We start from the raw sequence: 18296 nt of genomic DNA, 5'->3' as shown, positions 1-18296 counted from the left end.
GGGCTGTTGAAAAGCCAGAGGACGAGGACCGTCCATGCTACCCGCACAACAAACCTGAGTTTGTAAAAGAAGCTAAAAACCTCTGACCACCGTGTGTGGACCCGGGATCAGGGTTGTATTATTATTCATAGCAGGGATTCGTTTAGAGAGGGAGTGTAGGGAGGAGTGTGTCAGCAGGGCATCTTTGATTAGCGGAGTAGCGCTCACCATATTCATGGCACGTTTTGTTTGTAGTTTGTTTTCCACTGTTTTCAGGTGTGTTTTCTTTGTGTAAATAAATCCTACGTGCCTGTGAGGCATGTCAACATCACCTCTGTGTCTCTCCCCATCTGTCAACAGATAATCCACACCCCCTACCACAGTGTACCATACATTTGGAACAAAACCTTCCTGTGTGTTTAATGACATTCTCTATTAAAAGCTTACTTTGGATTTGAGCCAGATTATAATGCATATGCTGTATAATAATACTGTAATGTGGCTCCTAAAGGCATAGTATAATTAGGTTGTAGTGTGTAGAAGATTTAAATTGAATATCTCTGCAGTTAGTGCTTCTAAAGAGCCAAAAGGTGAATAATTAGGCTCATAAAATGAGTAGAAAAAATGTTTTCATTTGCAATGAGGTTTTGTAGAAGACTCATTAGAGCGTCCACACAATCGTTCACATTGTTACAGTCGGATACTCTTTTGCACATTATTATTAGGAGAATAATGAAAACCCAACAGGTATTAGCTAATAATAATTGTTCAATCTGCTTCTCTTTTTAAACTCTGTTCCTCTTTCTAAAAGTCTGACTCTGTTTGTCGCTTTTCTTTGAGTTGAATCAACGTAATTTTTTTTTTTCTACAGGTATGATTTTTAAAGGTGTATTATTCCTGACAGCTACTTCAGTCACGCTTGTCATTACAGAAAATTTACGTTTTTAATATCCTAATTACTGTAAAAAAGAAAAAAATAATAATAAATACTGAAATTGGCTGTTGTTGAATAAAATGTGTCCCCCTGACTTCATTATATATTATGGTTTTAGCATTTCTTTGACAAGTTTTTAACTAGGCAACTTATTTATTCATGCATGTATTTAGTGAGGGATAACTCCTTATTTTTGTGGGGCTTGAGTCAAATGAGTGATATAAATCAGCACTCTACACATTTAACATTTGTAGATACGAGTGAACAGATTTGTTGATGAAAGTAAACAGATGCATCTACATCCACACTTTTAAAGACCAGCATTTTGGTACAATGTGTAGTGGGCGGTACATTACAGGTACCTTGTATGAATTCACCAAATTTATTTGTTATTTGTTTTGCTCTTTAAGTTCAACTGTAGCAATAACTATTTTCATATCGGTTATTAAGTTATGGATAAGGTTTGTTTATAATTGGGTTTGACATACAAACAAGTGCATGGAATATATAGATTACATGGAAGTAAAGATAGTGGGCACTGTTTTGAAATGTTAAAAAATATAACTTTCTTTAAATTGCACTGGTTTCATATTTTCCTTTTACTCGTATTTATTTTCATATTGTATTTTTATTACATTACTGAGCCATTTAACTGAAATGAAGGAACATTTTAAACACATGGTACTGTTGTGTTTTATTCTTTTTGTTCTTAACAGATGCCCTGGGTAAGGGTGTCTGCTAAGAATAAACAGTACTGTTGAAAATATCACTCCAGTTCCCAGAATTAAAAGAACTTGTGCAAGCATTTAGAATTTGATATTCTGTTTCAATGTTGCAACATCAGCCGATCAATTCTTAATATTCTCCTCCTACCTCACCTTTTTACAACTGCTTATATTTCTTAATGGTTCTCAGTGGAGTAACAAAATGCACTGAAAAGGCTAGATCCAATTGTGCCCTGATATTATAATCCAGAAGTTCTTGTGTATCAATGGCCATGCTTAAACTGACCAGAGAATAAAGAGGAATGGCAAATTTGAAGTTAATTATTACTAGAAAACCATACTCTAGGCCAGGTGTTTTCAACCGGGGGTATGCGTACCATTGTGTAAAATTATATAGTAAATAAACAGGAGAAAAAAGAAATTTGTTAACCAGATAATTTGCCTTTTATTACAACTGTGGTACCATTCAGTGAACGAAAATTATAAAGGGTACTTTAGCAGAAATCTCCCAAAAGACGGGGTACAGTATAAAAAAAAGATTGAAAACCCCTGCTCTAGACTGATTTAGCTGTGCATTAAGTCTTTGGTGGTTTTCCTTTGCAAGCAGCATATTTTTTTCAGTCTAAGAAGGGCATGTACCTTGTCTGTCCCAGAATGGATACCTCTCTAGCCATAATGCCATAATTACAACTTTCATTTAAGATGGGTATATAAATTAAATATTCACAAAACTGCATCTAGATGACATTCAGGTCAGCATCCTATGCAGATAGTCTCCTCTGTTAGCTCCACCAATGAAGTGACATGCTGTAAATTAGATAAAATAATAGGAAACTATCTGTTCTTATACCATACCGTGAATATTACAATGTAGTATTACCATAAAGTAATATGGGATGTGTCTTTTTCAATACATTTCTGAAAAACATATTTGCACTGTAAAAGTTATTTTATATTTCAAAGTTGTAAGCAATGTGTGTGTGGTTTTTTTTTTTTTAGACCGATATGTCCTTGTAGGTAGCCACCACGACAGCTGGTATGACAAGAATGGAGGAGAATGGATTAGTGGTGCAGCCATCAATACTGAGCTTATTGGGTCCTTGGTCACTCAAGTAAGAAATGGTTGGCAGCCAGACCGTACCACTGTTTTCTGTTCGTGGGGAGGATCAGCCTTCGGCAATATTGGGTCATATGAATGGGCGGAGGTAAGGAATGATGGACTTTAACAGTATCAGACTTATTCAAGGTTAAAGCCGTTGATGCAAGCCAGTATTGATGTGTTAGTAAACCAGTGTTGTTTACATACGGTAGGAAGTGGTTTTAATGCCAAAATTATCAGCAAAACATAAAAAACAAGATACAAGAAAAAAGTATTCAGCCCTGAATCGAATCCACACCTACACTGATGTAGCACCAAACCTCTGCTCACTGCAAGAACACACTACTTATCAACAACTTGAGTGAATGTATGCCAAACCAGTGCCTGACACTGAATGTAAATGCCTTTATGTTTAGGTAATTGTGGTGTTCATTCATTCGTATTGTCATACTCATAACTGGTAGTTTGGGGTGTGACGGAAAATGCTGAGTTGCAATTTCTATTGTTTGTTTTTTTTAGGAAATGAGAGAGGTATTGGAGAGTAATGCAGTGGCTTATGTTAGTCTTTACAATCCAGTCAGGGGTAATGGAAGTCTTCATGCTATAGCTTCCCCTTCTCTTCAACAACTGGCAGCAGAGGCTATTAACAAGGTATGTTTTGTTTTTGTATAATGTATAAGTAGATTTCTGCATCATGTATGCATTGTGTTCTATGTATTTTCTGTTGCATTGCTGATATAGGTGGGCACATTTCCCCTCTAGCTTACTGCACAGAGCATACATACTTTGAATGTAAGTTAACTCTTATCTTGTCTGTTTCTAAAACCTCCAGCCTCTCTCCAATTAGTGCCAGGTGTGCTGGGGCTTTTGTGATCGGCTTGAAACGGGGATGAAAGTACTAGAATTCATTGTGCCTCTCTGAATAGAACTTGACTGTGATTATTTAATTACTATTGTTAAGTCCTGGGCTGGTATGGAACTCTGAAAAATAAAAAGAGCTTCCAATAAAATACTTTAATTTCCTAGGAATTATGAGGGTGTTACATAATTACATGACTGGCGGGAGACACAGCAGTTGCTTGTGTCTCCCGCCAACAGTGTTTTTTTGTATTCAGCCGACTTGTAGTCCGAAACGTCCTGATAATTGATTTGTAATCAATTATTCTACCTTTTTAAGTACCTGAAATATCCTTTTCTTTTTTCTTTTTTTCTTATATATATATATATATAGAGAGAGAGAGAGAGAGAGAGAGAGAGAGAGAGAGAGAGAGAGAGAGAGAGAGAGAGAGAGAGAGAGAGAGAGAGAGAGAGAGAGAGAGTAAAACACATGATAGATGAAAACTAGATGCATACAAGCGATGTTTGGATTTCCAGTTTCACAAGATAATCATCCTAAAAGCATCCAAATGAAGAACACTATACAATACAATACAGCAGCCCACAGAGACTGAAAACTGCATTTCTAACGAAATACAGTAATAAGTCATACTTAGTTGTTAATGATGTACAGTATGCATTGCACTGTCTGTAGTCTGTACTGTCTTTATTAAAGTACATGTTAAAGTGGTGTTAAATGTTTACATTAACATAAATCAACTTGTTCTATACTTCATCCTCGGTGTTAACTTGATGCTTTGATGAGTACTTTATAACTAACTATGAGGCTAACTTATATAAATGTTGTCAATTCACCTGTTCTTCAGCAGCTCACAGGGATACTAACATTCAATATGCCACAACGGTTCAAAGGACATATGCAAATGAGAGAAGCATCTATTATTTCTTTCAAAGCAATAACCCTTTTAATTAACCTAAATGTCAGTCCACCTGTGACATTTTGTTGTAATAAATTGAATTCTTGCCTCTATTGCGAGCAGGAGCCAGATCTCTTTGTTAGATGAACAGCATCATAATTCACAGGAAGATCATAGCAAGACATTTTTTTGTTGTTGTTATTCTATATTAATTCACTGAAAATGATCGGTTAGGTAGTTTTATCAAGCTACACAAGTAAGACCAGGTTTTGAATGTAAAGATGTGTTGTATTTTGCTTTGGACATGTCTTCTTGGTAGCCTAGTGTGGTCTTATAATGAAAGCAATGCAAATCTTGCTCGTGCTGTAATGTTAGGTAAGGAATGATTATATTAATGCAAGTTGCATTAATTGATATGTACTGTGCAAAAGCACAATGCAGTAATCATGTATTCCTTTTGTGTCCGTTTGTTGTCAAAACATCCCAGATTTAGATGATGCTACATATTCTTTGTAGATGTAATTGTGTTGTTAAGAAATCAAATAACTACAAAGTAGTATAAAAACAAATCCAATCTGACTATGATATCAGTTTGCAGGATTCAGTTGTTTTGATTTATAATTTGTAGATAGTCAAGTGTTCTGCGACCTACTGTAAATCATGGTAATTGGACTTATCATACTGAATGTTTGGAAACACTTTAGTTTAAGGGTTCATTTAAAAAACTCTATGATGTCTGATTTTATGTGTTATGAAATTCAAGAAAACTGATCTAGACTGATAGTGGCTTTATAACTGCCTAGAAAAGTTTCATAAGCATCCAATTTAATAAAAATAAATACATAAATAAATAAAAATTAAATCTGAATATGTCTCAATGCATGCCTTACATCTTTCATAACACTGTATTGTTATAGCCTGTTGTTATTATTATGGATATCTATTGTGAAAGATTTCATTTGTTGAAAGGTTAGTTTGCCCCTTGGATGCAGACCCAGACACAAAATTGAGGTTTTCAAACACTTTCGTGCGATTTTATTAATTCTAGAAATAAAAGACAAAACAAAACAGAAGCCTAACTCCACTTCGGAACGCTAACTAAAACTGGACGGCTAAGCCGTTTACCAGTAAAACAAAATAACACACTTTCACAAGCGCAAAAAGTTTTCACACTACCTTTTTCACCACCCAGGTTTTTTCACCATTACAGCCTCTCTTCACACAGACTGGAGACTGACCAAAACAAACATTTTGGTGCTGTTTAAGAACCTGCCTGTGACAGACAGGTGACATCAATAATTTAACACAGCCACACCCCCACATATTTCTTTGGCAGGGATAGAAATTAACCCTATCCCTGCCAATCACCAACACATTGCTTCCAGGCAGAGATCCACTCTGCCACACTGTCTGATGTTGTTTACAACATGTTTGATAGCACAGGTATAGATTCATTTTAACAAGCCTTTAACTAAAGTTCTACCACTGTTTTCCAATGCTTAATTGGCAAAGACAACAGTGTCTGGCTGCTGTTTAGCCATGTATATTTTGCATTTACTTGATAAAGGCACAACTGTTCCCAGTGAGCATGAGCAGACATCTGCAGGGCTAGCCTTTGTCCTCAGGTGTAAAGAGGGGGGGTGAGATCAGCTGGAAAATCGAAATGCTCCAGAGGAAATTAAGGAAATGTTTGGAGCAGATCACAACCAGCCAGTCTGATACCTTCGCAGATCAGATATATAGTAACGGTGAATGTTTTAACATTTCAGGACATTTTTTCAACTTACTTCAACCTAGGTATGGCAAATGTCCTTCAGCATTTTTTTTTTAAGAAACCAAACCCAGAGGTTTATAGGAGAGATCAAGCCGAAGTTAATAATTGATAGCATGTCATGCTATCTGTCATATTTAATGGTGTAAAGAAAGAGGTACAGCAACTTAAGATAATTGCTTTTTGTGTCAATTTTGAATCAGTCTACTTATGAAAACCTGATACATTAGTGTCCACTTCTCAGTCACTCCTCATAAGGATGAAAAAAATAAGATGTTCCTGCATGTACAGTAATACAATTGTAAGTCGCCTTGGATAAGGGTGTCTGCTAAGAAATAAATAATAATAATAATAATAATAATAATAATAATAATAATAATATAAAGGAACATGTGAAATATTTTGAATATTATTTATTATTTATTCAGCAATCACAAAAATATGGAAAAGGCCAACATCTCTTAAATTAGTTTTGAAAATTACCTTTTTTAGTGTTGAATATTTTTTTTGAAATGTGATTTCACCAAGGGTTTTCTCCTGGTTGAACATGTGTATACTGTATATTGCCACCATTTTTATTTACCCATCATAGCCGCACATACTACTGCACACAGAATCCAGGAATCCCAGTCCAGGAATCCCAGTCCTTTGCTCAAGCCTTTAGGCTTCGCTGCCCTCCACTCTGAGTTCTGTTATGTTGTTGAAAAGCTCAATTTAGCTCACTTCCATGACCTAATTTATCTTTGGACTATCACTTTGGAAAGCTCCAGGTATACTCAACATTGAGCAGTCTCAATATTTTGAGATACTTTAACCATATAATAAATTATGTTTGCGAGACACTGGTAATATTTTCCACTTATCTTACTTTGCAGCTGTCTTCAAAGCTGAAAAGTCACTGTGTTGATGTGTTTCAAATGGGTGCTTTGGAACCAATTATAATAAAACATATACTTCATTTGGGATTATGGGGCCCAGTGTACAAAATAAATTTTAATTGTTTTCATAAATTAATTTGGTATTGTTGAAGCAACACATCTTTTTTCTTTTGTATAAAGCAGACATTATATATGTGCAATACGATGACACATGGAATCTTTGTAAAGCCATTTTTAAAGGGCATGTTGTTGAAATATGACTGGGTTCTTAAGATGCAATTACTGTAACATGTTCAATATGTTATACATCTACACAAATTGTATACTAATAATTCCCCTGTTTTCTTTCTTGAGTCAAATGAACAGGTGTTTAATCTTGCCCACCACACTATTTACTGTGGCCTGGCAGTACAGTTCCTGGTTTCAATACAATTTAGCCTTATCTTGAAATTTCTTTCTGGTCACAAATATGTTATCAGGGCACGTTCTTTGACAGTTATACTTGTATCATGCTAAGATAAAGAAAGCTCTCAGTAGCTCTAGTGTTTTGGCTCAGATCTCAAAATAGTATACCACATCAGTAGCGAACTGACTACATAGCGACAAACTGTGGGTCATATTACCTGTTAACCCACCCCTCCTATCTGTAACAGAACCACCATGATTAATATACAATTATTTTCCAATTGTTTGCCTTTTTTTGTTTATGCACAAGCAAGTCCAATCTCCACAGACCCTATATTTAATTAGATGTTGTTATTCTACTGTCATACTCTTGTAACAGTGCTTTATTTATGTGGTTTTGTACTCATCTCTTTTCCTATTGGTCTGATATATTCTGGATAATACAACTTTTCACTGACAGTCCTCAATTATCATCTGCCGTTTTAATGCGTATATGTCTTAGAAAATATTGTATTTTTTATAAATCGTGTAGTTTAATTATTGGTTTTGGGAAATGTAATGTTTATGCCATGCCAAGTTGTACTCCCATTAAAAACAAAACAAAAAAAACATTATGCAATAGTTTGAAGCCTATTTAAAAATCAGCTAGCGGTCTCATCCCACCCCTTTAGGCAGTACTGTCTTTGGAAACTTATTTGGTATTATCAGTTTGTGCAGTCAATCTGATATGCCAGAAGGAGGTGTGGAGGTTGAGGTTTAACTGCATTCCAAGACAGCGAAAGAGTGACTTTCGCATTGTCAAACCTTGTTTAAATTTAACCTACAGCAGGAAAAATAGACATCACTGTTGCTACAGTATAAATGTTGTAAATGTCAGTAATGATAATATAGATACTTCTGTTCAGGACAAAGGCTTCACAGGGATCTTGAAATTAATGATGAAATATATGTTTGCTTTGCATTAGCTGAGCAACAGCTGCTGAGAGTTAGCTCAAACAGACTGTCACGATCAGGAGTCTGACGTTTATTGGGGTGTTCAGTAAAATGCAAACAGACAATTCTCAAAGCTCACCTTCTCACTTCAAGAATATACACATAGCATTCCCCAAGAAACATTTAATGCCTTTATTTGTTGCATGGAATGACAGCAGGGGACAGTCAAGAGCTACAGGCACACAACACACATTTTGCACAAGCTTAAAGTGTGGTGTAATAGTGGCTTCACACACTGCCACTTCCTGGCAGTGTTTGTATAAAGGTAAACGTTATACTGTCAGTCATGTCATAAATGCACAATCTCAAAAACTGAAGTGCAGCATTACTGCAGAGATTGGGTAAAATTATCATTCTCGAGTCAATACATTTCCCTATTTCATGCTTTTATAATAAATGTATTGTGTTCTTCATGTGGCATGCATTATAATCCATGATTCATTTGCAAAAAACATTTTTGCTTCAGGCACAGGACAAAGCCACTGTCATCTCCCTTTCGACATACCCATCAAAGGATACGCCATCCTGGCATCTTTGTGTTTTGAAGATGTAATGTAAATCTGAAACAGCCCTAGAAGGGATGGAGACAAAATTGGAAGCACATACAATGTGCTGCATACACTTTTATGTATAGGGACTTTCAGTCTCAACTTAAAGAGGCAGTTGTCATTGAAAAGTATCTGTATCCCTCCAGAACAAGTTCTAGCTGCCATCTCTAAAAGCAGTATTACAATTTTTGTTAAAAACATTTAAATTGCATATTGTACCATTCACCATTATTGCAAACTGCATTCACAAAAATATTACCATTCAGATGCAAAATGGTTTTTTTTATGAAAGTAGTTCTAAAAAAGAATAAGGGTTTTGATTTTTAAAGCTGTTAAATAAATAGAGTATCATTATTTTTATGATGAAACACTGTTCTTTAAAATCACATTTCTTACCATTTATAATAAAAAATTAAATAAATATACATGCAGATATTATTCCAGCAGTTCATGTTTTCTTGATTTTAGAAGTTCAATGAACCTTTGAAAGTTTCAGTGCTGGTTCAGCAATTGTTTGATGTGAATGCTAAGCACATTTGCCACAACGAGTTCCCATAATACCTACCTTATCTTCAAAGCGATTTTGTAAAATATGAATATTTAATTAATCAATCAGATGGCTTTTGTCAAATTTCCAATTTCTATAATAGATCATGCTCCATAATTGGTACTTTTACTGCAGCAGTAAGACAGGACAGGTTACTCATTAACTCAAGACTTTGGGTTATATATGAATCATCCTGTGATTTCAAAATGTGGTTGCAATAAAAGGTATTTTTTGCTACAATTGCTTCTAAAGGTTACATGGTCCCATAATTATCATGCTCTGGTGGGTGTTTTAAAACAGTAAACGGTAGTTTGGGATTTTGAATAACATACAGTATCCACCACTTACACCGTACAGGGTTATTTCAGGCAGCCGTGTATATCGGACAAACAGCATTTGCTGTTTGCCATTCCCATTGATTTCAATAACAAAGGCATTGTTTATACCGTGTTAAGCACGCCGTATATTTCGGGCAAACTCAGCTGTTTCGATCGTGTTACCTTGCCATTCACATAGATTTCAATACAACAGGCAGTATATTACTGTAGTAAAAGATTGACAGATTGATCAATCAGACAGGGTTTACAGTTTGAAAAAAAAAACAGCACTGACTGCAACAGCAAGCATGGCTGGAAAGAGAAAAGCGATGCACATCAGCACAAAAATTCAATGTAAATGAAATGTCTCTGTTAGATACTGTGCATTTGCTAAAGCATGGTTGGAACTCTGTCAGTCAGCAAACAATGCAACGTTGTTTCAGAAAGCTGGGGTTTCTGTAGTTGAGGAGGGTAGTGCTGACGAAAATACAACCGAAACACCAGAGGGGATGTCAGAGGAAGAATTCTCAGCTGTGTCACCTTAGCGACCAGGACCCTCTGTCTGAAACACACACCGATGATGTGAATCACGTTAACACAAACGCGCCTGTTCTGAGCGGTGGCGACTGTTCATCCATAATTTGTTCCTGCACATCTTTTGGTTATTGGAAATGTAAACATTTGATCCAGAAACTGTATATAGTGAAGCTTTCAGCCATCGTCAGGTTGTACGGAATGCTCTGCATCGTGCACACTATATGTGTTCTTTACAAGGGTTCTTATTCATCACACTGTAACTTCTCTTAGCGCCTGCATCACTCTGAGTGAGATACAAAAAGAAAGGCCTTGTCAATCCGGATAAAGAGCTTGCGTCTTGTCAGGGTTTTGGAGGACAGCGTGTGTTCGTCTTCGCCCTCCCGAGTCAGCACAGGGGTGGTAGCGGTGGGCTGAGCCTAAAAATAATTGGCCATTCCAAATTGGGAGAAAATAATAAAAATAATTGGCAACGACTAAATAAAATAAAAAAAGGTGTAGAAAATACAGCAGCAACAGCAGTGGCACTGCAAGTAAACTCACAAGCATTAATATACCTAGCAAATGCCTGACCACAGGGAGTGAAACTCCATCTAGAAGGTTCAGGAGGTGTGTTAGCAGGCATTCCGTGACGAAATTTGTGGTTTAGAACCAGTTTTAGCTGGTTTGATTGTGGTTTGCACATATGATCAAAACAGCTTTTTAAGCAAAAACTACTCCTGCGAAAACAAGGGTTTTTGTCATACGTCCGAGGTCACAGGTGCTATCTGAGTTATGAAAAACCAGTTACTTATCATAAATCTCAGGCATGGGTGTAGTTTGGGCTACGTGCAAAGATACAGAGCTATAAGGTCAGGGCAACGTTAGGCAAGAGCTTGAAAAGTGTGTTCAGTATTTTCATTTGTACTTCTAGTCATAAAACAACCACTTCTAGTCATAAAACAACCATTGGCCCAAAAGATTGGCAAATAAGGTGTGTCCTTTGGGTTGGGATAATTTTGTTGGTAATTCTGAGTATTATTACTTAATTGATCAAATATTCAATAGTAAATAATACAGTGTGTTGGTATATAGTATATTTATTTACACTACCCGCAGCGTAAAGTATTAAAATGACATTTAGATGGCACACCTCTATGGCTGACTTAGTGTTGTTTCTCAAAAAGAACATAAAAATGGCCTTGGCTTGAGGTTGTTAATTATAGGAAATTGACCTTTCTGAAAGTGCTTGCATGATTTTCTATAGGACCACAGGCAGTAATTATTTGTCCATGTCAGATACCATTGGAGCAAGTTCTCATTGGGGGATTAGGTTGGGGATTGCCTGTGATTACAAACTGTGGTTACAAAAGCCTGTATTCAGGGGAGCAGGCAGATGCTGGTTTCTTATCTGAATATGTTTTAATAGATTTTAACCTTCCTAGGATCCCGGAGCACAAAGATCATTTGCATTGCTTTTGAAATGGTTAAAACAAACTGTATACAGCCCTGATGTACTAATTATATTCAGGATAATACATTAAATATGTTAGCTCAAAATCATAATTTGGAGCTCAATGTGCCCAATGTATGGCACAAAAGCAATCAGTCAGGCAGCCATTTTCTAGTGCCAGCCTCCCCTAAAAGGTCATTGATACAGTACCTCACAAGCTGCCAGGTTGGCCTCCAGTTATATTAGGAGAAGCAGGCTATTTCTTTATTACTGGTAAAGACTTTCACTGCATCAAAAGTGGAGTGTCAAAAATGGCAAGAATCACAATGATCCCACACAAGGTTTATGAGTGTGCCTGATGGCAATTTCTTTTCAGGAAGTTTCAATATCAGTGAGTCACATTCTAAGGAAATGAGATAGGGTCCTTTGTACTCCTCATAATGTCTTAAATGGTATGAGTGATGTGACATTTTTCAAAGAGGTTTGACAGGAGTACATGGTTTTCCAATTGACTGCTGACACATGTAAAATCAGGCCTTCATCAAATCAGGCCCAACTGTTTAAAAGTAATAAGGAAGGGGCAACTTCATAACCCTCCCTAATATTATTATTATTATTATTATTATTATTATTATTATTATTATTATTATTATTATTATTATTATTATTATAGTAATAATAATAATAATAAAAACTATCTATGAATGTGTCACAGAAATGGTTATTCATTGTATACATTTTCACCAGGTGTTGTTAATTTGATGCTTTATTGACATGATAACACGGATGCTGTAAGATTACCAGTGACAACAGTGTGGTCCGACCTTGATCAAAAGTTTCAGGACTTAGGAAAAAACTATAAATGTTGTGTGAAGAAAGGAAGAAATTAGACTATTTGCCACATGTGGAGTAAGATGTTGATGTTGGAGGTGAATAGCCCTGTTTGAGTAGGATGATGTCCCCTTTGTTGAGGAGAATAGAGGGTGTTCTTACTTTGGTGTGAGGTGCATATAAATTTCCTTAACTGTTGCAGAGGAAGTAAACCAAAAGGGACAGGAAAGTGCATATATAGAGTTGTGATAGAATATATGGGCTTTATCAACACCAAAGGGTAAATACTGCAGCTGACTAAAATGATAAGGGACTTCTGAAGCAGCTGTTGCTCTAATAAAAAGCCCTAGGTAACATACATTTAGGTAAGAGAATGAGAGAGAGAAAAAAAAAAAAACTATGTGGTAATATGTCTGATTCAAAGGTATGCATCTTAAAGGTTACATTAATGGCTTTTTGTTGGAGCAGAGACGCAGTAGAGAGATGATTGTATGAAATCCAAGAAAAACAACGTGTCAAAACAGTCTTTAAAATAAATCTGCTGAGCTGTAGGCTGTCAAACTCTCTTCTACTACTAGACAGGATCGATTAGAAGTTGTACAATCCAATTGCCATGTGCACACTTGCCTTGACGACCTTGTTTGTAATCAGTTAACCTCAATTAAATAATAATAATAATAATAAAAACAACATAACATGTTCCAGTCAATCAAAATATTATCAATTGTATTTCTTTAAAGTTTGCATTTCTCCTGTGGCCCACAAGTTTGCTCTTGTTAATTTATTTTCATTTCTAAAGGTTATACAATTCACAGAATTAACCCTTTTCCAAGGCTGTCAATAGTTATTACAAATGAGTCAATTTTGCTTCGATTACAGTCATTTTATTTGTCCACTTTATTTCCAGGTGAACTCTGTCTTGTTTGAGACAGTACTTTATTATTATACTAATATTACATAAAATACTGTATATATTGGGTGATGGACACAGAAGCAGCTCATTTCTGTTTGCTGTGAATGCTAACAAATGTCTGAATGACCATGTAACAAATGTGGTGAAGTTACGTGGTATCAGTACCTCAGTATTTTAAAGACACAGCTTAATTGCTCTAAAACTGATGCATTATGTAATTGTTCTGTATCTACAGCATGTATCTTGGTATAAAGAAGTGCTTTCACATACATGAGTTGGACACATTTCAGATTGATTCTGGTTTTAAAAAAGTATATACAGTGAATAAACTTTTTGTTAAACCCAGGAAGTTGTCTGTGAAATCCTTCAGCAAGTATCTGGACATGGGTGGGCATTCCTTACCCATTGTATCCCACCCAGACCTCTTGAAGATACAATACAGTACATGCATGGTGGCATCATATACCGGTATTGGTGCTGTCTGTCCTACACAAGTGGTTGCAGTATATTGATGTATGCTGATGTTTTCACAATAATGGTAACAGAACAAATTCCAAGATTTCCAACAATTTGTCTTTGCAATGCAAAGGTAGGCAATCACTAATATCTGACTGTGACTAACGAGCATGTAAAACCAAACTGTTACACCCCAAGTACCACGCTGCAGGAAACCTGAAATCACATATCAATATATGCCTGGCGGTGGGTGCTGTGAACAAAAATACTGATTGGTCAACACGGGAATTGTCATTGATTTTACATAATTAAAGTGAGTTAGTGAATGTTTTATTGTATGATGGTTGTTTGTTTTTTTGTATCATGCTGTCTGTAGCCCCCTCTAGATTGTGCGCTATATGCTTAATTATTATTATTTATTTATTAGCAGACGCCCTTATCCAGGGCGACTTACAATTGTTACAAGATATCACATTATTTTTTCATACAATTACATTATCTTTTACACATTATTTTCACATACAATTACCCATTTATACAGTTGGGTTTTTACTGGAGCAATCTAGGTAAAGTACCTTGCTCAGGGGTACAGCAGCAGTGTTCCCCACCAGGGATTGAACCCACAACCCTTCAGTCAAGAGTCCAGAGCCCTAACCACTACTCCACACTGCTGCCCGTAGTGCTGTGAAGCCAGATGAGTGCAGAAATTAACATTTCTGTGGCTGCTTAGATAACAAGCAAATTTATAAACAATATTTGTACCTATTCTGCAGCATGTGTTTGCATTGGAAATTTGAACTTTACGTACTGCATGTTATTTCAGGTTGAGATATGACCAATGATTCATCTTGCAAGTTCAATATTGTAAGACTTTTGAGTATCATTCATTATTGTAAGATACTATAAGAACCAAAAAAAAAAACACATTAACACAATAAATAACATGTACTATAATATAATGTAGTACGAACCCATTCTAAAGGGTCGATGGACATGCAGTAAATGAGAAAACCCATTAGGATACCCATGAGCCCAGCTGCTACAGTATCTGCAGACTACCTTCCGTCATTAGAGGGATTCGTGAAAATGCCCTGAGACCCAGACTCTTGATTGAGGCTTGAACGAAAAGGAATATTACTTTAAAACTTTTTTTTTTTTTGAATGGCAAAATTTTCAGAACAAATAAAGGCACACTGTTAAAGACTGCATGTTGCGTTGCTGATTTCAAACACATGCCTGCGAAAATGTTTTGTTTGCAAGATGTTACTATGGCCCTTGATGGTCTCTCCACTGAGCTGTAATCATTTGTAATACTTATTCATACCTGTCAAAAATATCCTTTTCAGTCTGTCTAATATAAATGTTTCAGTCTTTTAAAATGTGATATATGCTATTTCAGCTTCTCTGCTGCAGCTGTCATTTCCAAAGGTCACCTTCTTCAGAATAAAATCTCTCAAAGACAATGTAATTTGCATCTCTTCCGTATTATAGATTGTGGAACATTTAGATTCTATGCATTTTTTTGTTCTTAAAGGTTTCACATAATATTGTTTTACACTACACAATATTTAAATAGATGGTTGAGGTATGAAACAAAGTTGTTTACGCTAAATCAGCATTTTGTCTTAAAGAAAAAAAAAACATGAAATACAAGAAAAAACATGAAATACAATTCCACATTTCATTTAGTATAAGCCACTAAATGAAATGTTTGAGTTTTAGTATCTCTTATTGGATGTTTTTTTCCCCCTTTCTGAAAAACATTATGCAAATGAAAAGTAGGTGGAATTGTATTATTCTACTACAAATATAGGTATTTCTCTTTTGCACATTTAATGTCCTAGATTTTCATTTTAAACATACTTAGGATATAATTTTCCCAGTTTACATACAATGACACATGTATCTAATGTGTATTTAAGTTGTGGGTGTGTTAAGACCCCGGGTTATGAAGATGCGACTCGCTTCCTGTGAGTGGGTAAATGTTACATATTGTTGGCAGAAGATTCTAACTGTTATTGATACAGTCTGGGTCAGTGGTTCCCAAACATTGTAGAGATTTCTGATGCCTTGTCATGTGTACAGTAAGTTTCTGTGTGTGTGTTGAACTTGCCTAATTCAGTAATGTAGGGAATATTTTCAGATCACAAGTCTCCAGATGGGCACCATGTTACTTGCTCTATGTTCTATGTCTATATCATGTCTATGATGATTAAGTTAACCTGTGCTTCATACTACTTTGATAGGTCCGCTAGAGTATTGTTCTTCATGTACAGTATCTTTGCCAGAAGAAACTTCAGAGAGAGTTAATAGGAATGTAACCACAATAAATAACATGCCACCATGGGGCTGTCAGTGCAGTGTCAAGAAAAATAAATAAATCCATTGTGGTTTAAATGCAACACAAACAAATGCGAGAGACAATAATTAGTATGATTATTATTAATTCAACTCAAATGTACCTATTCCATGTAAATGCTAAATGACTCTTCAGTTTCTGAGGCGAAAGAGCCTACCCTGCGTGTGTTGTGACAGAGCTACCCCTTCAGGCTGAAAACACTTGTTTAGTTGTTAATGCTTTGTGCCATTCTGCACCATTTTGCAATACTGTACTGTACCTATATATATATATATATATATATATATATATATATATATATATATATATATATATATATATATATATTGTAACTTAGATCTATTGGGCAGGATTTTTAAAAATCAGTGTTATTGTATCGAACTTGTGGTATAGTAACAAGAGCTTTAGTAGCAAGTGATTTTCAAACGAAATGTGTTAATTAAAACAATTCATTAATGCTTTGAAATTGAGTCGATGAGTTCATTAATGAACGCATTTCTTGTTAAAAAGCTTAATTGTCGCAGATCACGCACATCACTTCCTGTATTAACGACTAGATAAGGGGAACACGTTAATCAAAATGCATGTTAACGAGATCAAGAAAAATGAATGGAAGCATAACTCGCTGTTATGGAAACTACTAGCGTACAGGGAGAAGGCTATCCCACCAGCGAGCAGCAGCCAAATGGAAATAAAAAATAATGGGACCAACTATGTTGTGTATAATTTGTAAACATAATTTAAAATTGTGCATTTTGTCATCCAGAATGTACATTTATTTAGAACACTTCACATATAAAATGCTGATTTACGATTATCTGGCGTGTGGGTAAAAATCAGACGCCACAGATTAAAAAAAAAAAAATAATTATACCCCATTAGTCATTTACCCTCATTCGGGGAGATATTTTGCCACAGCTTTCTATATACTCTTTTAATGTGCAATCTTTTTTTTTTGTTTAAAAAGAAAAAATACTGTAAGCCATCTATGAATATTTGTTGAAATGTATTCTTATGATGACATCTACTTTTGTATGAATTTTAGTATGTATGATTGTAGGCTATAAATATATACGTTTCAAGTGCCATTGGTGTTTGTAGTTGTTAGTTATTATACATGTATACCATTATATCTTTATTAAGCTTTTAAGAAATCACGCTAGAACGCGAAGGACGCATTGCAAATCTGCAATCACCTAAGGAAACTTTATTGTAATATCTAATATGCTGTTTTTATACCAAGATTTCAGTTTTATAATTCAAATAAAATATACAGTAGATGTCAGCTGTCATATAATGTACGTATGCAGAATTAAAATAGGCTACAGTTGCATTGATAATTTCTTGGTAGTAACATTACACTTCATGCAAATAACGGTATATCATTTTAGCAATACAACAAACATTCTGTAAGGTTACAAATGGTTAAAACAAGTGAAGAAATCTCATTCATAACCACAAGTATAGAAAAGGCTAAAATATATAAACTACAAAGAAATTAACCCTGGTCCTGTAAGCACTCTGTATTGTCGGCATCACAGACATGTTCTGTTAAATGTCTGTTTCAAGGTGAGTTATATACTCTTTCTTTAATTAAAACTATCATTTTCCAAGTGCAAATTATCTCCATGATAACAATTATCACAGGTTTGCTTTTAAATTCCCACGGAAACAAAAGAAATAGTCGCAAGAAGCCCTGCTCATTAAGAAAATCACATTAGAATGATTATTAGAATGATTATTTAGTAATGAAATAGGCACAGCAACCTCTTGAAAATGCCCAAATCAATGCTACATACCAACTTCTGGAGTTATCATGTA

General features: G+C 35.4%; 1 protein-coding gene across 4 annotated transcripts in view; it reads left to right on the top strand.

Annotated features, from left to right (window-relative positions):
* LOC117423232 (inactive N-acetylated-alpha-linked acidic dipeptidase-like protein 2) overlaps positions 1 to 18296 on the top strand; it is a 289018-nt gene that overhangs the window by 210231 nt on the left and 60491 nt on the right. For all 4 annotated transcript variants that reach the window (XM_058990195.1, XM_034038735.3, XM_058990196.1 and 1 more), the window contains 2 exons: positions 2638 to 2843; positions 3257 to 3388. In XM_058990195.1, the coding sequence (XP_058846178.1) occupies positions 2638 to 2843; positions 3257 to 3388 (338 nt within the window). The remainder of the gene's footprint in view (positions 1 to 2637; positions 2844 to 3256; positions 3389 to 18296) is intronic.

This window comes from Acipenser ruthenus, chromosome 17 (genome assembly GCF_902713425.1).
Source record: "Acipenser ruthenus chromosome 17, fAciRut3.2 maternal haplotype, whole genome shotgun sequence".
NCBI lineage: Eukaryota > Metazoa > Chordata > Actinopteri > Acipenseriformes > Acipenseridae > Acipenser > Acipenser ruthenus.
This window is presented reverse-complemented; position numbering and strand designations above follow the sequence as displayed.